Here is a 23,608-nt window from a genome sequence, read left to right as displayed (position 1 = left end):
TAATGCATGTCATAAGAAGATATAGTAGTAATAAGTTAACCGCATACTTGTTACCGATGCACGCATTCAAAATTGAAATAAAAGCTAAAGAGTTAAGAGAAATTGAATTTAATATGAAGTATTTGCAGAAAATTGAAGATCATAAATTCCATTCTCTCAAAACTTGTACGAAATGAGGTGAATTGAATCACAAGTCTGGAAAGAGAAATTGACAAGTCAAGAGAGTGTGATGAAGGAATTTTTCTTGACCGTAGGGTTGCTATCTAAAAGAAGACAAATAGAGCAAAGGCTTTCCATCTCTGCGAGTCTTATAACCGAGAAAGTGGCCTTTCTTCTTATTTGTCTTCTCTACCTAGCCATCAAGCTATAGCAACTACAGACAATTTCATTTCTGATCACTTCTTCACACATTAAATAATTAGGGTTTTTCACACTCATACTATACCCTTCAAATCCATATAAAATATATAAAAAAAGACTTAGGAGAATTAATTGATTTTCTAAAAAAGAAAATAGTTAAATCGTTTTCGAATTCCAACTGTGTATAGTAGTACTATTTGGTTCACAATGTTAAGTTTCATAAACGTTCCATCAATTATTTAATGCCCTGTATGCAAAGCTTACCTAAAATTCAACGATTTTGAAAATTGCAGTAAATTACAACACATGCAAGGCTTGTTGTGGACGTAAGTACGTAACTATTTATGTGGGGGGCTTAGAAATCCCCACACTACTAATCAAGCTTAGAGGCTTTTTAATGGTATCATTGACTTGCACTGTTTTGTGCCTAATATAATTGATGAGTACTACTTGTATGTACTACTTGATGACCAATAATTATTATGGTTTTGCGGAGTGGAAGAGTTAATTTTCTTAGCTCTTCTTTTGGCAGACCACTTTATGAAGACTGATCATGTGGGGAGCAAAGAAAGTCGATGCCAATGTCACTTCAAGAACCATGCCTTTAGTCAAAAGACCAAAAACAACCCTTTAATTTCCATCATTCTCCTCACTTTCGAACACTGTTGCTAGCTCCTTGTCCCAAGAGGTCCTTGCATTAACGAGCCAAATGAATAATAAAATTATTTTGTTAATTTAGAAAATAAATATTTGGGTCAACGAAATAAACAAGTAGAGAGTGACGATAACCTGGCCCAATGTGTTGTTTAGAGGTAAAATGAAAAATGAGACCAACCCATACATAAAGTGGTTTGGTTTCCAAAAAGAACATACAACACATGACTTAAGGACTTTGTGTCCCATTCTTTTCTTGTGTGTTCCAGTTTCATTGTCCTATGCCCCACGACCTACAGAGTTATGAAACCCAGGTCATCAATCATGGTATATGTATATATGTGTGTGTGTAGTGCTTGTTCAGTGTTTGAAAGTCCCTGTTCAGTGTCCACACTCACACTGAATTCAGATTTGGTTGCACCTTGCACGCGTACGTACGCATACATCACACACATACATTTACATATGTTACTGCAATTTAAAGGGACAGAATCTGATCCTTTTAGATCAACAATTTGATTGGTATATATTGTTCCAAAAGTGTGTATATATAGTACTTATCAAATAATGTCTCAAATGATTTAATTAATTTCCCTCTAGGGTCTTTGTTAACTAGAATCCACAACGTGTCACCACACTGGTTCTTAATTTCCGACCCCTCCAATCATAAAAGTATGGTTATATTATATGTCTGTTCAAATGACTTGATTAAATGAAAAGAACACATTAGATATCTATATTTATTAATTTAAATTGCTGTGACCGGCCCTATGGAATTTTCATCATCAATTTTTGTAGTGGGCTTTGATTGGACAATGAGGTAATTAGTACCATCCATATCTACAATGGTGAAAGTGATGCACCGCCCAAAATAGTAAGTAACATTGCAACATCTCTATATCTTTTGCATGATTATTATTATTTAATAAGATTTGTATGCTCACTCGTCATAATGGCAATATGAAACTTCTTTATCTCTTTTCGCTTTCATTCTTTTACAGGCCCTGCTGCTTAACTACTTGATGATCGAGAACAATTCACACGAATAATTATTTTAAGGATAAATCAATGTTCAAATATGGAACAGTAAACAGATTATTTAAGCTCGCTAATTGCTTGATGGGACTGCATGGAGGATATTATATTATACATATATACATATAGGGCTAACTCGAAGAATCTGGCTAATAATAAGTTAATGACTGTCTAATCTCAATGATATTATGATATGGAACTGATGAACAATATGATCCAATTATTGGTCTTTTCCTGTGATTAACTTGCAACTTTCAAAGTTTGACCTATGATTTCGGGTTTCCAAGAAAGTTGCTATCAGTGTGTCCATGATCTATATCTAGCTGCATTACACTAATTAAGTAAAAACATTATTCACAGTAACCTCTGATGAGTGATGAGTATGACCCCAACACTATAGTCTTACATAGGTCTAGTTGATTATCAACACTAGGTCACAAGCTAAGCGCTTATTCTTAATTAATTATTAAAGTTTAGAAAATTAAAGAAAGATAATTAATTAATCAATTAATAAAGAGGCACGAAGAATCTGCAGCTCCTTTTAGTTGGAAACCAGTTCATCATCAATTAGGTTGTCACAATTCAAGAAACAGCATTCCTTCTTGTTATATATAGTCAACATGGTCTAAAAATTAAGTGTTTGTCAATTTGATTATTGAAAAGATTAAATACTTAAAATTAGTTCTTAAAAATACAATAATAAATTTTTTTGTATATATTATTTTTGCAATTAAAAAACCTTTTATCTTTTTTATTTCTTATACATCAAATAATACATATAACATTATTTTATATAGATGGAGTGGGCCATATGACCCTTGAAATCAATACTGCCCTCTCACTCACCACCTCTTTTTTATATATGCCCACTACTCTACGACTCATGGAATCCTGCAAAGTTTTTTTAACTCTTTCAAATTTAAAAGTAAAAGGCAAAAAGAGTAAAAGTTTGAGTATCGGACTTATAAGTTTAATCAAAACAATCAATATACAAAATACAAACCGTTTAATAGTTACACGGGAAACCGCATGGAATAGTAAAAACCTATTAAGACTAATAAAGGCATAAAGTCGTTAGCCTGGGAATCAACCTTATAAAACAAGTTAGAATCTAACAAGGGAGGTACACAGTTTTTTATGCATGAAACACTATCAAAAACTATTCACTCATTTAGCCATTGGAATATTTTTCCAAGTACCAACTCTAGTTTGTGTGAAGAAGGTATGAAATTGAAATGAATAAACATGTGTAGCTGAGGTTTTGGCTAGGGATGTCAATGGGGCGGGGGCAGGGGCAGGGGATGCCTCCCGGCTCCTGCTTCCGTCCCCGTCCCCAAAATTAATCCCCATCCTCGTCCCGATCCCGATCATGGGGGATAATTGTCCCCATCTCCGTTTTTCGCATTTTTCGTATTCCTTGTGGGGCTCATTCCCCATCTCCCTATATTTAATATTTATATGAACATTATAATAAAAAATATCAAAAAACCAAAAAACAAACTACAAAATACTATTACAAACACAGAAATATATCTTATCCAAGATGATAAGTCCAGAAACACAATATAGCAAATTATAGTCCATAAAATAAAATCTTAAAATATGTGTTCCTTCCTCTTGTGTTCGTTGAAGACGTGCTTCAATTGCTTGATCCTCATCATCTTGAGTTGGTTCTGTTTCATTATTATTTTCAACAGGAGTCGAGCTAAAACTATCCATCCTATATAGTAAGATTACTAAAACACCCCCTATGTTAGTAATAAAGTAAGAGTATTTAAGTAAGCTCCAAAATTCGAGAAATTATCGGAGATGGGGTGAGAATCCCCGCTCGGGTCCCCGCGCCTGTCTTAGAAAAATTTTGCTTCTCATCCCCATCCTTACGGAAAAAATTCTCCACCATTGTGGTCCCATTCGAGGCGGTCCCCGCTGAAATCCCCGCCTCCTGAGAATTTTTGACACCCCTAGTCTTGGCGTAATGGTAATTTATTTGCCTCTTGAGTTCGAAATTTGGTTGAGACCAAATGATAAATAGAAAATTCTTAAAAGTGTTGTGTTATATAATGTGAAGACCGTTCGACTCATCTGAAAAAAAAAATAAATCATACGATAATATGTGAATTACTAAAAAAACATTTGTTCTTGCATGTTTGGGGTGGGAGGAGGATCACATCAATTAATATAATGGATATATTGCGTTTGGATGCAATATTAAAAGCACTAATTATTATTATTGTTGCATTTAATGAAGATTTGATCACGTGGGTAGAGCAAGTTGTGCATGTGTGCGTTTTTCGCTTTTTGGTTTGGATTGAATGAAAAGACGGCCAACCCACCCATCACTGAACTAATATAATGTGCCATCGAAAGAGAAAGGTATACAAGAAGGAAAAGAATTAAGCAATGGTTGGTATTGAATTTCAGTGTTCACTCGGAACCCGAAAAGCACGATTAAGATTTAAGACACACATGCATAAGTGGTTGACATGTTTTTCAAACATAAAAAAAAAAGTAGTTGACATGGATATATAGTTAGTTAGTTGTCCATCATCTCCGCTTAGCTTCCCCAGCAAATTACACTCCTTTTCTCCCCCCGCTTTAATTTTGGAGAAAATGTTGACTTCTTAGTATGAACTAAGTAGAATCAACATATAATTTTTTTTTTACAGAAAATTTTTTTAAAGTAAATATTCTTTTCAGTTTCTAACTATTTACCAGGAGAACATAATATCTATGCACAATTTAAAAAATTTCGGTCCTTAATCATTTAAGTAATTAGTTTAAATAGATCTTAACACATCAACAGACTGTTTATAAAAGAATGTTTAGACTAATTATTTAAGTGATTAGAAATTGATTATGAATTTTTGAATTGAAAAAGACGTTTTGTCCTTCAAACAATAGTTAGAGATTAGAAAAGATATTTACTCCAAATTTTATTTATAAAAAAAGTTAAACGAAGCTTCCATTAAGAAGAAGAAATATTAGACTTAACTCTTAAAAAAAACATACATTCTCTATGTTCAACAATTAGTTGAGAGTGACTACAAATTTCTATTACAGAAAAATAAGGAAAATGTCGTCATTGTCTTGTTAGCTGAGATGGAAACATTAGCCTTCTAGGATTTAAAACTTTTTCGGAGAGAGCGAGAGCAAATATTTTTTTATGCTTAGCTGATTAGTAGCATTACAATTTTTCATTTATTAATTACGATATTGTAGAACTCACATGAAATAAATTCCATATTTCATTTAATAATAAATTAAAGTATATATATCAATTCAATATGCAAGTTAAGTATAAAAAAAGAAGTTAATTAACAAGTGTTAACATATGTTTCGATATAGTGAGTTTGTATTGAATAGTTAAATATTTGAAGCTGTTAATGCATCTATTGTGTATTTGATTAAAAAACCCTTAAAAACTTCTAATAAGAATGACTTTTGTTAACAAAACCGTAAAAGGAAAAAAGACACCTATTATTTTGGTTGTTATAGTGAGAGTAACAATTCTTCTGTTTCAGGTCCTTGATTATTGACAATCCTACAATCCCTCCCTTAAGGAAACCAAAGTTGCTCTTGTTCCAACCATACCCTACACATACTAATAATAATAAATAAGATATAAATAAATAAATAATAACTTTCCTCGGAATCCATCTTCCGTATTGTTTTTGGTCAGGGGACTTGGAAACCATCTTCCCTCGTCTTTAGTTTTGTATTTTTCCTCATGTGCCTTCATTAATTGATAATAATTATTCCATCGTCTTTTTTTTTTTGGACTGTTTCATCGTCTTATGAAAACAAAAATGATCCAAGGCCTAGGAGAAAGAATATTTGGGCCTTCAGAATAATCATAACCCGTCCGAATATCTAAATACATTTCGTATTGAACCGAAAAACGGGCCCATAACAATGGTCTCCTTCAACAGAAAAAATAACTCTTCTTAGTCTTCTTCTTCAACAAATTAATTAAATGATTTAATAGAATAATGAAAGAAAAGAAAAAGTCCTAACAGGAAGGGGGTAGAGTGAGATTTCTTTGTGTCGTCAAATTTTCCTACTCCGACTCTTTTGGATCATCAATGCATTCCAAGTTTCACGTTTGAACAGTTCTAAGTTTTTGTTTGTTGCCATTAGCATACATTTCTGTGTCCATGCACACACGAAAAGACAAGCATTCTCATGGTATGGCACTGTTCAAGTCACGGAACAGTAGGAGATCATCTTCATCTCCATCTTACGTATCCACCTTAACAATATTGGTTTTCATTGGACTATGCATCTTTGGCGTTTGGATGCTCAGCTCCAACTCCGTCGTCTCCCCTGATGACGAAACTTCCACCCGCACCGCCATTGATACTACCGACACCGAAACTGTCGCCGATGACATCGCTGATGACACAATAACAGAGGACAAAAAGGACAAGAGAGATACTGTAACTCCGGTTTTCGGTGACAACCCCGGCCATCTCCCTGAGGATGCCATCAAGTCCGGCGACCACAAACACGATGGACAAAGCCAACAGCACACTGCTGCCATTACTGACTCTCAGATATCCGAGGAAAGCTCCATAACGCAAAAGGAACAAGCTGCATCTGTAGTAAGTGAGGTAGCTTCAGAACATGCTACCACGAATGTGGAAGAGGTAACTAGCAAGGCCCTAGATGTTAAAATGGAGGAGGAGGAAGCAAATCGAGAGCAGTTGAAGGAAGAGAAGGGAGAGATGGGAAAGACGAGAGAGACAGATGGAGGCGAGGGAGCAAAGAAGAAGAAGAAAAAGAAGAAGAAAAAGGAGAAAGAGAAAGCATGGTCGACGCAGGCAGATGAGTCGAAGAGGCAGAAGGGAGAGTCAAAGGGCGGAGAGGGTAGCGAAGATCAGCTGACGTGGCAAGTGTGCAACACGACGGCAGGTGCGGACTACATACCGTGTTTGGATAACGAGAAGGCCATAAAGAGACTGCGCAGCACCAAGCACTTTGAGCACAGGGAAAGGCATTGCCCTGAGGATGCACCTACTTGCCTTGTTCCTCTTCCCCAAGGTTACAAGAAACCCGTGGAATGGCCTCACAGCAGGGAAAAGGTTACTTACTTTCTTTCACGCTTAATTTCATTCATTCATGCTCAGCACAAGTAATCATTACTGTCTTGTGTTGGAACAGATATGGTACCACAACGTGCCACACGTGAAGCTAGCGCAGGTGAAGGGGCACCAGAATTGGGTGAAGGTGTCGGGTGAATACTTAACATTCCCTGGAGGCGGAACCCAGTTCATTCATGGAGCCCTCCACTACATTGATTTTCTTCAGCAGGTAGGTGAATTACACTTTGATTTGTTAATGGTATGTTGAGCCAATGTGAATGTGGTTGTGTGTGTCAGGCTGAAGCTGGGATTGGATGGGGGAAGCATACTCGGGTGATATTGGATGTTGGATGTGGGGTTGGAAGTTTTGGAGGATACTTGTTCGAAAGAGATGTTATTGCCATGTCTTTGGCGCCAAAAGACGAACATGAAGCGCAAGTTCAGTTCGCCCTCGAGCGAGGGATACCCGCCATATCTGCTGTCATGGGTTCTCAGAGGCTCCCATTCCCTAGCCGTGCCTTTGATCTCCTGCATTGTGCGCGTTGTCGTGTACCTTGGCATGCTGACGGTATGTTCAATCATTTTCTTTCTTTCTTCATGCATGCATGCCTCACTTTCAAACTCTCTTTTCTAGGTGGTATGTTGCTCTTGGAATTGAATCGACTTCTGCGCCCAGGGGGTTATTTCGTGTGGTCTGCTACTCCTGTATACCAGAAGCTACCAGAAGATGTTCACATATGGGAGGGTAAGCTATGTATCTTGTGTGTCAACAAATTGCTGTTCATTTTATAGTAACTTACTTGTTATAAAATCTCTTATAGAAATGACTGCACTCACAAAGACCATGTGCTGGGAACTTGTCACTATCAACAAGGATGAACTAAACCGTGTTGGTGCTGCCTTTTTCCGCAAACCAACTTCCAATCAATGCTACGAGCAAAGAGAACAGAACCAACCTCCCTTGTGCAAGGATGATGATGATCCAAATGCTGCTTGGTACATGCATCAATGGACTATAATATAGTTTTACCATAAGTTTTAGTTCTTTTGTTCTGATCATAATTTCCTGAATGAGTTGTTATATTACCAGGTATGTACCTCTACAGGCTTGTATGCACAAGGTGCCTGTTAACAAGGCTGAGAGAGGAGCCAAATGGCCGGAAGCTTGGCCTGCTCGGTTGCACAAAACCCCATATTGGCTAAACGATTCGCAGACGGGGATCTATGGAAAACCGGCTTCTCAAGATTTTGCAGCGGACAATGATCGCTGGAAGAATGTTGTGGATGAGCTGAGTAATGCTGGTATAACTTGGTCTGGCGTGAGAAACATCATGGACATGCGAGCTGTTTATGGGGGGTAAAGATTCTTACTACTATATACATTTTCATTCATGTGAGATACATAATGTAAACACCGTGTGTGTGTGTGTGTGTGTGTGTGCAGATTTGCAGCAGCTTTGAAAGATCTCCCTGTTTGGGTATTCAATGTGGTGAACGTAGATGCACCAGACACACTTCCTATCATCTATGAGAGGGGTCTGTTTGGGATATACCATGACTGGTGTGAATCCTTTAGCACCTATCCACGAACTTATGATATTTTGCATGCAGATCATCTTTTCTCAAAGCTTAAGGAGAGGTATGGATGTTAATAGTGATCCTTCTTCATCCACACTAGAGGAATTGCAGTACATTGATCCAATTTTTTTTATTTTGGATCCACAGGTGCAAACTTGTTCCTGTCATGGCAGAGGTTGATAGAATACTCAGACCGGAGGGTAAATTGATTGTTCGTGATGAAGCTAGCACCATTGGAGAAATAGAGGCTTTGTTAAAATCCCTGCAGTGGGAAATAACCGTCTCCAAAAAACAAGAGGGTTTTCTCTGTGCAAAGAAAGGCCATTGGAGACCCGACAGTGTAGCTTCGTCCTGATGAGAGGAGAGAATTCAAATATAGTTTAATTTTAAGATGTTGGTAGACAAAGCTGTGCCATGGTATTGTCATGTGTTTGGAATCTCATATTCTTAAGTGTCCAGAAAAAGTATAATTGCTCATGGTAGCACATAACATACGACAGTGTTGTGACATACACCTATAGGCAAATTTAGACTTCTTTAGGTCAATATAGACTGTCTTGTAATTCTGTTCTATGCAAACATTCGATACAATTAATTCCAACTTTGTTAGACTATTTGTAGCAGAACGATTCGCCCAATGCGTGTGCCATATTTGAATCTGAGAGCCTTTTCTGTTTTAAATTTTTAATAGAAAGGAGGGTTCATATGACAATTCACTGTTTGACCTTTGCCTCCTTCTGAGGCTTCTGCTTTTTTTTTTCCCCGGCTGGAAACAATCTTGTCAAGATATGGATACAAAAAATGATAGAATATGGCTTACTAGTTGTTTCACCGAGTTCAATGATCCATGTCTATAATTTCCATTTTCCAGCTCCAGAAGGAGTATATCCATATTTTGTATCTTTATAATAAGCAATTAAACCAAGGAAATCAATTCGAGCTCCTCAACCTTTCCTATAGATATTATAGAATAGAATGACCCCACGAAATAACAAGACAGAGAATCTAACTATAATTTTGGCATTAACAATATGTCAAGTTGAACTGAGAAGTTTCTGCAATTCACCGCTCTGTGCTGCAGCTCTGAGATCTGTATTGCCATAAACAGCGAAAAAGTAGTAGTGACTAGTGAGTAACGAGACACCGAAAGAAAGAAGGATAATAATTCAAAATTGAATAGCTAGATATGATTGACATAACAAAAGCAGCAAGTTATTGGTAATAACTAACCATCTGATCCACCAATATGTTTTCCATTGACAAATACTTGTGGGACAGTGCTTCTACCAACCAAATCAAGAAGCACACTCTGAATTTGATACCCATCATCTACATTAAAAAAAACTGATTGTAACATAAGGCGGCAAATTGATAGAGACAGAATGAATTAATGAATGAATAGTAGAATACCTCGGAGATCAAGCTCGACCACAAAAGGGTGTTCGTTCAGATCAGCAAAGATGCGTTTGGCACGCAAACAATACCTAGCAACATGAAAATTGAAAATTGAGTCGGCGGAATCCCTAATCCCTAATAATAAAGAGATCGAGGAGAGAAGATGACGGACGGGCAATAGGATTTGGAGAAGATGGTGATGCGGTTGGAGTAGATAGCGTTCTGAACAAAGGCAGACACGGAATTCGACGCTTCCACTCCAGTGGGTCCCACCCTCACCCCTCTCCAGTTCCAATATAGAAAGATTAAGGACAACACAGACACCGTCGCAACCACCTTCATCCCCGACCTCCTCATCGTCTTTCCTCTTAGCTTCTTTCGCTTATTCCTCAATCCTCAAACCCACAATCGCACCTTTTTCTTCCGAATCCAGCGCCAATTGATTAATTGAATACTTGATACTAGTCGTCAATCGATTCACGTTTCGCTTTCCCAATAACCCCAACCCTAACCCTCTCTGAAATTTAGAATTTTTTCGGTTCTATTGTTAAAACTGAACTAACCTTTTCATGTCACCGTACGGACATAATTTATAACGAAAATTATTATGAATATAATTCTGATACATCGCGAATATAAAGTATTTTAAATTGATTTTGTATTAAAATTAATTCTATTATTATTTATGTTTTACCAGACTAATTATATAAAAAATATTAAAGAATAACTAAAATTTATTGATTTTTGTTGATAATTCGTTAATAATATTTAAAAGTGTGAGGTTTTTTTTGGAACAAGCGAGTTTAACATAACAAAATGGAGCCACAAAGTCTCAAATAATGTTTGAAACATCAAAATTCAACGAATTAAAACCTGAAAACTATTCCTAATGTTATTTTCGACATTACCATCAATAACAAAATGATTCAAACTACATCATTTTTTGTAACTGGTCAAATATTTGTAAAACACCTCTTCTACTTCGGCTTCTTTGTTATTAAAGATCCGTCCATTTCTCTCTAGCCACATATTTCAAATAACTACAAATAAACATATGAGCCACTTTTTACGCTCCTTTTTCCTGTTAACGACTCATGTCCAACTCTCAAAATGTTCTTTCAGTGAATCTGGAATAGACCACAGCCTCCCAAAGTCAAATATCCATTCACACCACACTTGTCAAGTAAAGTCACAACTAAGAAACAAGTGATAGATATGTTCGGCATCTTTTTTACACAATACACACATGTTATCACCGTGGCTAATAATTCCTGGCATATGCAATATTTCTATGGTATTCACTCTTCCTATCAAAACAAACCAGACAAATAACTCCACACGTGGCGAAATCAAACCTTTCCATAATATTTTGGTGAAATTATAGCTGGTGATGTTCTCCGAAAGTGTTTTTGACTGCAACACCTGCACAAAAGAGTTAGTTCAAAAAATACCTTTCTTGTCAAACTTCCATATAACTCTATCTTGCGTATTGATGTGTGAGCATCTTTCCTACCTTTTTCTAGTGAATTTACATTAAATTTGTTGAGTTTAATCAATAATTAATTATCTTTTGGCTACTATGGATGCTATTTTGAGTCGTGTATGATTCTGTTTATTTTAGGTAGCATTCGAATGGATTTGATGGAGTTTTGTAGCAGAAAAGGGAGAAAGCGAATGATGCTGTTAATCCTGACCTCCTTGCACTCAAACTGAAATAACTTGAGCTACAGAGGTCTAATTGAGGTGATTTCAGCAGCATTAGAAAGCTAACTTCCAGGGCTTTCCAACGATATATAATAGTGCACACTTCTTCAAAAAACTCTGCCCACTCCACATTGAACTTGGCCCCTGCCAAGTTTAGCGTGAACTTGAAAGCTTCCAGAGGAGACCACGCGTTACATCCTACACTGAACTTGGGAAAAGCCAAGTTCAGCGTGGATTCAAACCTATGCGCACAAGACTCCACTGTATCATCCACGCTGAACTTGAAAAAAGCCAAGTTCAGCGTGGACCTCAACATCTCCCGTGGTCCCCATTCACTCCAACAAAAGGCTACACGCAGAATTTAAATTATTTTGTTGATTAAACTTTTATTATTTTTATAATTAGGAAAAGATATTATTTAGTTTTTAGAAAATATATTTTACATTAATTAGGATTAGATATAAAAGGGAAAAGAATCAGCCATTCGGGCCCTCTCTTCTCTTACCGCATTCCGCACTTTACAGTTTACCTGAATGCAAGATTTTTCTCTCTGAACCATGAGCAACTAAACCTCCACTGTTAAGGTTAGGAGCTATGTCTATTGTATGGATTGATACTATTATTGTTCTATTTTAATTCATGTACTGATTTATGATTCAAGAATTATTTTCGTTCTTTATTTTATGAATTTGGGTGGAACGAAAGTATGACCCTTTTTCTAATTGAGTTCTTGTATAACTTGGAAAAGTTCTTTACTTGAACAACAACTTGAAAACATATTCTCCTAAATTTCTAATTATCTGGACTTAACGGGATACGTGACATATAATCCTCTTATATTTGGGTAATTAGGATTTGTGTGGCATATAAACTAGAATTAATCTTCATCCTCTAATTGGAATTAAGTGACCAAGGAATTGGCAGTTGATGAATTTTAGAGGAGACAAAAAAGGTCTAAGGAATTAGGGTTTAGTCACATATAGTTTGCCATGAATTAAATCTTGCGTGATTAAAATAGTTAATAAGAAATGTCAATAAGAAAAATAGATATCTCTAAAGTCTTAACTGTTTCTCCATATATTATTCATACCAATTTACTGCTTGCTTTCTACTATTTTAAATTTACTGTTAATGGTTTTGAACACTCAAACACTATTTTCTGTCAGTCTAACTAAGTAAATCACTTAACCATTGTTGCTTAGTCCATCAATCCTCGTGGGATCGACCCTCACTCACCTGAGGTATTACTTGGTACGACTCGATGCACTTGCCGGTTAGTTTGTGGTTATAAATTCTGCACCAAGTTTTTGGCGCTGTTGTCGGAAATTGACTGTGATTAACAACTATTCGTTGTTTGATTGCTTAGATTAAATAATTTTTTTATTATATTTTTTTATTATTATTAATTTTTATTTTACATTTCTTTTTTTACGTTATTTGTTTTTTTTCTTTTTTTTTTCTTTACGTTATTTTTTCCGTTTTTCCTTTTTTGTTTACTTCCCTTCCCCCCTCCCCTTTTATACAGTATCCCTTTTTTATTTTACTTTTATTATTAAAAAAAATATAAAAAAATAAAATAAAATAAAATAAAATAAAATAAATAAAATAAAATAAATAAAAATATTTTTTATCTCTTTACACATGTTACCTCACTGAGAATTTTCTACACTCTGACGTAGAGATTCCTATTTTTTTTCTTGTTTCCTGTTTGTTTATGAGCAAGAACAGGGACAAAGAACCTCTTTTAGACTTTGATCCTAAACCTGAAAAGACTTTCAGACGGCGTTTATAACAAGCAAGACTTTACAAGGCTGCAGGGTCCAACATGGATCATAATAATGTTGTTAATGCCAATGCGGCAATTCCAGATGGGAATGAGCAACCCAGAAGAGTGCTTGGCTCTTACTCTGCTCCTATTGCAGATCTTTATGGAAAAAGCATTGTGGTGTCTCCTATAACTGCGAACAACTTTGAATTGAAGCCACAATTGGTCACCCTGGTGCAACAAAACTGCCAGTATCATGGTCTTCCCCACGAAGACCCAGATCAATTCATTTCAAATTTTCTGCAGATTTGTGATACTGTGAAGACAAATGGAGTGAACCCAGATGTGTACAAACTAATGCTCTTCCCGTTTGCTCTGAGGGATGGAGCAAAACTATGGCTGGATTTCCAATCCAAAGAGAGTTTGGATACTTGGAACAAGGTTGTCACTGAGTTTCTGACTAAATTTTTCCCACCAAAGAAGCTGACTAAGCTTAGGGTGGCGGTTCAGACCTTTAAGCAAATGGAAGGTGAAACTCTTTATGAAGCTTGGGAGAGATATAAGCTACTGACTAGGCAATGCCCTCCAGACATGTTCTCCAAATGGACCCAACTAGATATCTTTTATGAAGGTTTGGGTGAAATGTCCAAGATGTGCTTAGATAATTCTGCAAGTGGTTCACTGCACAAGAAGAAGACACCAGAGGAGACTATTGAGCTTATTGAATTGGTTGCTAACAACCAATATTTATACTCATCTAACAGGAATCCTGTGAACTCTGAGGCTCCTCAGAAGAAGGGTGTTATGGAAGTAGAAGCTCTTAATGCTATTCTTGCTCAGAACAAGCTTATGTCTCGGCAAATAAATCTACTTACTCAACAGATGGGTGGCATGCAAGTCTCAGCTATCAACACCCAAAGTCCACCTCAAGAGGTCCCTTATGACATGACAGGTAATTTTGTGCAAAATTATAATTATGATTATGCTCAATCCTCTTCTGAACAGGTCAATTACATGGGGAGTGGTCCTAGGAATCCCAATAATGATCCATACTCTAAGACATACAATCAAGGATGGAGAAATCACCTAAATTTTGGGTGGAGGGACCAACCTCAGAGATCTCAGAACTTCAACAATAATTCTCAGGGCGGTTTCCAACAGAACAACCACAATAACTGCCAATTTCAGTCTCACCAACAACAACAACCTCAGCAGGCAAATTCTAAATCCCAAGAAGATTCTAATTGGGAGATGATGAGGAGTTTTATGCAGGAAACCAGAGCTTCGATTAGAAATTTGGAGGTGCAAATGGGCCAGCTGAGCAAGCAAATTCCTGAGAAATCTGCAAGTACATTCCCAGGAGATACAGTGGTGAACCCAAGAGAAGATTGCAAAGTTATTCAATTGAGAAGTGGTAAAGTAGCTGGCTCTGAGACCAAGTTTAATGAGAAGTTAGTTGAAAAAGACGCTCCAGAGGAGAAGAAGGAAGAAGTGGAGCACGCCCCTCCAAAGCGTGCAGACAATCCATTCTCTGATTCTCTTGACACTTATCCTACCTTGCCAAAGGCTCCTGAATACAAGCCAAAAATGCCATATTCTCAGAGGCTTCAGAAGGCTTCCAAAGAAAAGCAGTTCTCTAAATTTTTAGATGTCTTCAAAAAGCTGCAGATCAACATTCCTTTTGCAGAGGCTCTTAAGCAAATGCCTCTCTATGCAAAATTTATGAAAGAATTATTGACCCACAAGAGGAATTGGAAGGAACAAGAAATAGTGGTGTTAACCAAGGAATGTAGTGCCATTATTCAACACAACTTTCCTGAGAAGATGCCAGATCTAGGGAGCTTTGTAATTCCTTGTACCATTGGAGTGTCACCATTCAGAGAGCTTTATGTGACCTTGGAGCTAGTATCAATCTCATGCCACTCTCAGTGATGAAAAAGCTTCAAATTAAGGAGGTAAAACCCACTCGTATTTTTCTTCAACTTGCTTATCTCTCTATTAAATTACCTGTGGGTGTTGTTGAGGATTTAGTTGTTAAAGTAGGACCATTCATTTTTCCTGTTGATTTTGTTATATTAGACATGGAAGAGGAGGTAAAATCCTCTATTATACTTGGTAGACCCTTTTTAGTTACAGGTAGAGCTCTGATTGATGTACAAAACAGTGAATTAACCCTAAGGGTCAACGAAGAACAGGTGGTCCTTCATGTTTTCGAAATTCTTAAGCACCCTAATGATTCTGAGGGGTGTATGAAAATAGATGTTATTGAACCACTTGTTCAAGAGGTACTGAAAGCTGAGGTGCTTGATGATATTTTGGATCCTATCTCTGAGCATGAATTAGTTGAAGTTGATGATTTACCACCTCAAAAGGCTATGATTCACACGCCTAAAGCAGAGGAGAAAGCCCCCAAGCTTGAGCTCAAACCTTTACCTCCATCTCTGAAATATGTATTCTTGGGTGAAAATGATTCCTATCCAGTGATTATTAGCTCTTCCCTGAAGCATGAAGAGGAAGAGGCGCTTATTTCACTGCTCAGGAGCCATAAAACAGCTCTTGGGTGGACCATTAGTAACTTGAAGGGGATTAGTCCAACAAAGTGTATGCACAAGATCCTCCTTGAAGATGATGCTAAACCAGTTGTGCAACCACAAAGGAAACTCAATCCAACCATGAAAGAGGTGGTCCAAAAAGAGGTAATGAAATTATGGGAAGCATGTATTATTTACCCTATTTCTGACAGTCCTTGGGTAAGTCCTGTGCAGGTAGTTCCCAAGAAAGGAGGGATGACAGTGGTCAAGAATGAAAAGAATGAGCTTATTCCTACAAGAACAGTCACAGGATGGAGAATGTGCATAGACTACAGGAGGCTCAACACTGCTACAAGGAAGGATCACTTCCCCTTGCCTTTCATTGATCAGATGCTTGAGAGGTTAGCTGGTCATGCTTTTTATTGTTTTCTAGATGGATATTCTGGATATAATCAAATTGCAGTGGACCCTCAAGATCAAGAGAAGACAGCATTCACATGCCCCTTTGGAGTAGTTGCTTACAGGAGAACGCCGTTTGGACTCTATAATGCTCCAACAACTTTTCAGAGGTGTATACTTTCAATTTTTTCTGATATGGTTGAAAAGTTCATTGAGGTATTTATGGATGATTTTTCTGTCTTTGGTAATTCTTTTGAATCCTGCCTGAAGCATTTATCCCTTGTCTTGAAACGGTGTCAAGAATCAAACCTTGTTTTAAATTGGGAAAAATGCCATTTTATGGTTACAGAAGGCATTGTTCTTGGACACCGGATTTCAAGTAAGGGAATTGAGGTTGACAGAGCAAAGGTGGATGTGATTGAAAAATTACCACCACCAGCTAATGTTAAGGCAGTCAGGAGTTTCTTGGGTCATGCAGGGTTTTGTAGGAGATTTATAAAGGACTTTTCTAAAATTGCTAAACCATTGAGCAACCTGTTGGTTGTTGATGTTCCTTTTGTCTTTAATTCTGATTGCCTGCATGCTTTTGAAACTCTGAAAGCAAACCTCACCTCTGCTCCCATTATAGCTCCCCCTGACTTGGATCTACCATTTGAGTTGATGTGTGATGCTAGTAATTTTGCTATAGGAGCTGTTTTAGTACAGAGGCATGGCAAGCTTATACATGTCATTTACTATGCTAGTCGTGTGTTAAATGATGCCCAAAAGAATTACACTACTACAGAAAAAGAATTATTGGCTATTATGTATGCTGTTGATAAGTTTAGGTCCTATTTAATTGGTTCTAAGGTTATTGTTTATACTGATCATGCTACTTTGAAGTACCTTTTAACCAAGCAAGATTCTAAACCAAGATTAATCATATGGGTGTTGCTCCTTCAAGAATTTGATATTGAGATAAAAGACAGAAAAGGGTCAGAAAATCAAGTAGCTAACCATCTATCTAGAATTGAGCTTGAAGCAGAAGTAACCACCCACAGTTGTAACTAAGATATTTTCGGATGAACAATTGTTCCTCATTCAGCAGGCTCCATGGTTTGCAGACATTGCAAACTACAAAGCCATGAATTTTATTCCAAAGGAGTACAGTAGGTAACAAGTAAAGAAGCTATTGACTGATGCAAAGTACTACATTTGGGAGGAACCGTACCTTTTTAAAAGGTGTTCAGATGGTATAACCCAGAGATGTGTCCCAGATGAGGAGAAACAGCAGATTCTTTGGCACTGTCATGGTTCTGATTATGGAGGCCACTTTGGTGGTGAAAGGACAGCTACAAAGGTCCTTCAGAGCGGGTTCTACTGGCCGACTCTCTTTAGAGACTCAAGAGAATTTGTAAAGCACTGTGACAGATGTGAAAAAGCCACGAATCTTCCTGCCAACCATGAGATGCCACAACAGGGGATTATCGAGGTTGAGTTGTTTGATGTATGTGGTATTGATTTCATGGGACCTTTTCCACCCTCACATTCAAACAACTATATCCTAGTGGCAGTTGATTATGTGTCCAAGTGGGTGGAAGCTATGGCTCTACCCACCAATGATGCCAAGGTGGTGATGAGCTTTTTTCAGAGATATATGTTTAGCCGGTTTGGTGTCCCAAGAACACTCATTAGTGATGGTGGAAGCCACTTCTGTAATAGACAGCTGGACTCACTTCTGCAGAGATATGGAGTCCGTCATAAAGTGGCAACCCCCTATCACCCCCAGACAAGTGGGCAGGTTGAAGTCTCCAATAGGGAACTCAAGCAGATTCTAGAAAAAACCGTCAGTATTTCAAGAAAGGACTGGTCTAGGAAGCTTGATGATGCTCTCTGGGCATACCGGACAGCTTACAAGACTCCTATTGGCATGTCCCCTTATCAGTTGGTCGATGGCAAAGCCTGTCACTTGTCAGTTGAGCTAGAGCATAAAGCTTACTGGGCAATCAGGTATTTGAATCTTGATTCAGAAGCTGCAGGAATTAAGCGAATGCTTCAGTTGAATGAGCTTGATGAATTCAGATATTCAGCCTATGAAAATGCCAAGCTCTATAAAGAGAAAACCAAGTTATTGCATGACAAGAAGATTACCATCAGAGTTTTTGAACCAAGACAGAGAGTACTTCTGTATAATTCAAGGCTCAAACTCTTTCCTGGGAAACTGAAATCCCGGTGGTCAAGACCGTTTGTGGTTACCAGAGCTTCACCATATGGTCATGTGGAAATATAGGAAGAGAATTCTGACAGGAAATTTATCGTGAATGGCAAGAGGTTGAAACACTATCTTGGAGGCGAGATTGATCGTCAGAGGTCCGCTCATCTGCTAAATTAGCAGAACTAACCGTCAAGCTAGTGACGTTAAAGAAGCGCTTGTCGGGAGGCAACCCGATAATTTTGTATCTTTAGTTATTTTTCCATTGAGTTGATTATCTTATTTGTTTGATTTTTCTTGAGTTTTTACTGTTTTCCTTTGTTTTACTTATGTTTTGATCATGCATAAATTTTAAAACAGGACCAGACACTTAGAAAAAATTTTTGAACACTCTGGAGGAGGGAGTCTCTGCCAGTTCCACGCTGAACTTGAGATTTTCCAAGTTCAGCGTGGTTAGAAGCACGCAAAGGGAGAGCTCTTACTGCCAAGTCCACGCTGAACTTGAAAAATTCCAAGTTCAGCGTGGAGAACGACGTCAATTAGCGTGCCAGGGGCCAAGTTCCAATTCCAAGTTCAACGTGGAAAACACGTACTAAGTGAGAGTTGCCACTGCCATTCCCACGTTGAACTTGACCTTCTCCAAGTTCAGCGTGGGAAAATTCAAAATAAAAAAAGAAAAAAATAAAAAAAATTCAAAAAAAAAAAGAAAAAAATAAAAAAAGGAAGCAAGGCCCACGCTGAACTTGGGCTGCACCAAGAAGCGTGGAGATTAGAGACACATTCGGGAACATTGGCGCTGAACTTGGTTTTTACCAAGTTCAGCGTGGGAGCTGCATAACACATACACTATATGCGACGCTGAACTCCTTTTCCCTCAAGTTCAGCGCCAGCTCACTCCTTACCCCCAAATCCTTGCCAAATCAACCTCAAATCCCACCAAAATTCATCAGATCAATTACCAACACTCCATGATTCCCTCTCTTTCTCGTGATCCCCGGACTATGCAACCACAACCCCTTTTCCATCCTACCTTTAACAAACCTTTCCATTCCCCATATATTCCCCTACCCTTTTGACCATAGCCTCCTCCCTTCCCAATGCACCAAAGACCAACCCCTCTCCCTCCAAAGCCATCCACCCGTGACTCCCTCTCCCCTAACCCCTCCTATTTAATCCCAGCTTTACGCCTCATTCCATACACAGCAAACCTCCCACCCCACTTTACTCACTCTCCCAAGGCTTCAGCTTGTAACAACCTCCCTCATCCCAACCCCTGCCCCATTCAATTCTCCATCCCCCTCTCTTACCGGCCCAGCAACTCCTACCACCCCCACCCAACCATCCTTCCCCAAAGCAGCACCTTCCACACACTACACCCTTTCACCCTTTGTCCTAGACCAGCGTCCGTGACCTCCTCCCTCTGTCATGTACCCCCCCTCTATTCCCCTCTTCTTTCTTTTTTTAGTTTAATTTTCTGTTCTGTGTTATTTTTCCGTCCCAAAAAAAAATTCAAAAAAAAAACTATTTTTAGCATTGTATTTTATTTTCTGCTATTTAAATTTCTGCATCTCTTTCTTCTCCCCTTCTGTATTTCTTTATTTTGCTCGAGGACGAGCAATAGTTTTAAGTTTGGTGTTGCCGCTCAGCTGTTTGATTTGAATTATCTTTATGGCACCTAAGACCATCTAACCATCCAAAAAGAGAAAGGGAAAGGAACCAGCAACCGGTTCTCATGACTCAAGATGCTTCAAATCTAAGTTACATGAAGAACATTTTTATGATATCACTGGCAAGAGGCCGGTTTTACCAGAAGTGCAGTTTAAGCTCCAACTGGATGAACTTCCAGAAATTTCACATGAGATTCGGAGAAGAGGATGGGAAGTTCTGTGCAATCCACACCCACAGGCGGGACAGTTGATGGTTCAAGAATTCTATGGGAACATGTGGATTACCTATAAGAATGTGTCTGGCATAAATGAAAGGAACCACAAAACTTTTGTAAGGGGAAGAATCATTGACTTCAGCCCAGAGATCATCAGATAGGCCCTCCAGATGCCAAGGACCGAACAATCACTTAGTTCCTACAGTGAGAGGATGTACAGAGATCAGCAGTTGGAACAAGTAATCGCTGACATTTGCATTCCAGGTGCACAGTGGATAATGGGGGCACGAGGGGAACCCGGCCATATCAAAGTTGGTGACTTGAAGCCTTTAGCTAGAGGATGGCACCATTTCATTCACCGGTCCATTATGCCCACGAGCAACCGGTCTGAGTGTACTTCGGACCGAGCAATCATGATCCACTGTGGAGAGCCAGTGGAGGTGGTAGACGTTATTGCTGATCAATTTTACCACATCGTCACCAACACCAAGGATAATGCCAGATTGGGCTTTCCACATCTCATCTTCCGTCTCTGTGATGCTGCTAGAGTGAAGATAGATAATGACTTTCCTATCCCAACCGAGAAGCCCATCACAAAGAAACAGCTGGAACAGACAAGGGAACATCGAAGGCACCCCAGAGAACAGGTTGAGGAAGGAGATGAAGAAGAGCTGCCTCAGGGACAAGATCAGCCGCCACAAGATTTTTTGCAGCAGATTGCAGCCTCCATGGAGCAAATGAGGGTCGCTAATGACAGTCGCTGGCAAGAGTACATGGCGTCTGTTAATGAGATGAGGGCCACACAGGACAGTCGATGGGAGCATCTCTGTACGACCCTGGATGAAATGAGAGCTGATCAGCACTCTCAGCGGTAGGAGATTCAGCAGCTGAGGCAGGATTACAGCCATCTGAGAGGACCTTATGGAGCTCAGCCTGATGAGAGGGATCCGTATCAGGGAGATTGAGGTGGCTCAGTTCCTTTTTCATTCTCTATCTTATTTTGCTATTTATATGATTAGGCTCCTGTTTTCTGTTTATTTTGTTATTGCATGATCAACTACTATTTCAATTCCTAGGGTCTAGTTTTATTTACTGTTCATCTTGTTATTTGAGTTATATGTCAAAAAAAAGAAAAAAATCTCATGTATTACTCACTGAGCTTGAAATCAAGAAGAAAAGAAAAGAAGTGATGTATTGCATGAGGAATTGAGTTTATATTAAAGAATAGTCTTATTTACTTAAATGTGGTGGTATTATTTATGATTATGAATGAATGACATGAACAGTGCATATTTGAATTTGAATCAAAGGATGTTGATGTATAAGGAACAAGAATTTAGAGAACTATTATGACTTCTCTGAAATTAGTGAAAGCTTAATCCTTGAAGCAAAAGAAACAACAAAAGAAAAATAAAAGCAAGGTCCAAGGCTCTGAGTATCAATGACTAAGGAGGTCAAACATGATTAAAAGCTCAAAGAGTTGTTTCCTTAGTCATATGCTTGTGGTGTTCTTGTGTCAAGTAATCCTTGAGACTGAATATTTAGAGTCGAGGCCAAATGCATTTAGCAGAGTATGCCTAAGGCTTTGAGCACCACTGTCTGGGAGTAACTGAAAGAAAAATCAGAACTTAAAGAGAGTTTCCCAGTTAAGTGCTTGTGGTGTTTTTGTGTCAAGTGAAGCTTGAGACAAAACATTTAAAGTCACGGCTAGACTCAAGGTGCAAAGCACCAATTCATTGAGAAGTAAAGGATGTATGCTGTGTTCAAGGATTAAACTAGAGTACAAAGAGCAGAGAATTCATAATATGATCCGGATTCTAATTCCGAATGACAGTGGCATTCCTTTAATTCAAAGGAGAGTGAGATGCCAAAACTATTTAGAATTACAATAGATAAACCCCACTTTAAGAAGAGACATGAGCATAACTGAACTTTCACCTCTCATGCAAATTCACATCTTAATCATGTACTAATTTTGGTTGCTTGAGGACAAGCAACAATTCAAGTTTGGTGTTGTGATGTGTGAGCATCTTTTCTACCTTTTCCTAGTGAATTTGCATTCAATTTGTTGAGTTTAATCAAGAATTAATTATCTTTTAGCCACTATGGATACTACTTTGAGTCGTGTACAATTCTGTTTATTTTAGGTAGCATTCGAATGGATTTGATGGAGTTTTGTAGCAGAAAAGGGAGAAAGCGAATGATGCTGTTAATCCTGACCTCCTTGCACTCAAACTGGAATAACTTGAGCTACAAAGGTCTAATTGACGTGATTTTAGCGGCATTAGAAAGCTAACTTTCATAGCTTTCCAACAATATATAATAGTACACACTTCTTCTCCAGAAAACTCTGCCCACTCACTGCCAAGTTCAGCGTGAACTTGAAAGCTTCCAGAGGAGACCACGCGTTACATCCCACGCTGAACTTGGGAAAAGCCAAGTTCAGCGTGGATTCAAACCTATGCGCACAAGACTCCACTGTATCATCCACGCTGAACTTGGAGCCAAGTTCAGCGTGGACCTCAACATCTCCAGTGGTCCCTATTCACTCCATCAAAGGCTACACGCAGAATTTAAATTATTTTGTTGATTAAACTTTTATTATTTTTATAATTAGCAAAAGATATTATTTAGTTTTTAGAAAATATATTTTACATTAATTAGGATTAGATATTAAAGGAAAAAGAATCAGCCCTTCGGGCCCTCTCTTCTCTTACCGCATTCCGCACTTTATAGTTTACCTGAATGCAAGATTTTTCTCTCTGAACCATGAGCAACTAAACCTCCACTGTTAAGGTTAGGAGCTCTGTCTATTGTATGGATTGATACTATTATTGTTATATTTTAATTCATGTACTGATTTATGATTCAAGAATTGTTTTCGTTCTTTATTTTATGAATTTGGGTGGAACGGAAGTATGACCCTTTTTCTAATTGAGTTCTTGTATAACTTGGAAAAGCTCTTTACTTGAACAACAGCTTGAAAATATATTCTCCTAAATTTCTAATTATCTGGACTTAACGAGATACGTG

The 23,608-nt window shown here is 38.1% G+C and overlaps 2 protein-coding genes across 2 annotated transcripts; one reads left to right on the top strand and one right to left on the bottom strand.

Annotated features, from left to right (window-relative positions):
- The first annotated feature begins 6,236 nt into the window (after positions 1 to 6,236).
- LOC130980441 (probable methyltransferase PMT27) lies at positions 6,237 to 9,063 on the top strand. The gene is made up of 8 exons (XM_057904123.1): positions 6,237 to 7,130; positions 7,210 to 7,359; positions 7,428 to 7,698; positions 7,765 to 7,875; positions 7,952 to 8,126; positions 8,221 to 8,487; positions 8,575 to 8,777; positions 8,852 to 9,063. The coding sequence occupies exons 1-8, from the start codon at positions 6,237 to 6,239 to the stop codon at positions 9,061 to 9,063; spliced, it is 2,283 nt and encodes a 760-aa protein (XP_057760106.1).
- LOC130979414 (glutaredoxin-C3) lies at positions 8,157 to 10,689 on the bottom strand. Its single transcript, XM_057902854.1, has 4 exons — positions 10,276 to 10,689; positions 10,119 to 10,192; positions 9,939 to 10,037; positions 8,157 to 9,798 (listed from the first exon to the last, which is right to left on the bottom strand). The coding sequence occupies exons 1-4, from the start codon at positions 10,458 to 10,460 to the stop codon at positions 9,743 to 9,745; spliced, it is 414 nt and encodes a 137-aa protein (XP_057758837.1). The 5' UTR covers positions 10,461 to 10,689; the 3' UTR covers positions 8,157 to 9,742.
- Positions 10,690 to 23,608: the final 12,919 nt, after the last annotated feature.

This window comes from Arachis stenosperma, chromosome 5 (assembly GCF_014773155.1).
Source record: "Arachis stenosperma cultivar V10309 chromosome 5, arast.V10309.gnm1.PFL2, whole genome shotgun sequence".
Lineage (NCBI taxonomy): Eukaryota > Viridiplantae > Streptophyta > Magnoliopsida > Fabales > Fabaceae > Arachis > Arachis stenosperma.
The sequence above is the reverse complement of the archived record's forward strand: the minus strand, read 5'-3'. Positions and strand labels throughout refer to the sequence as shown.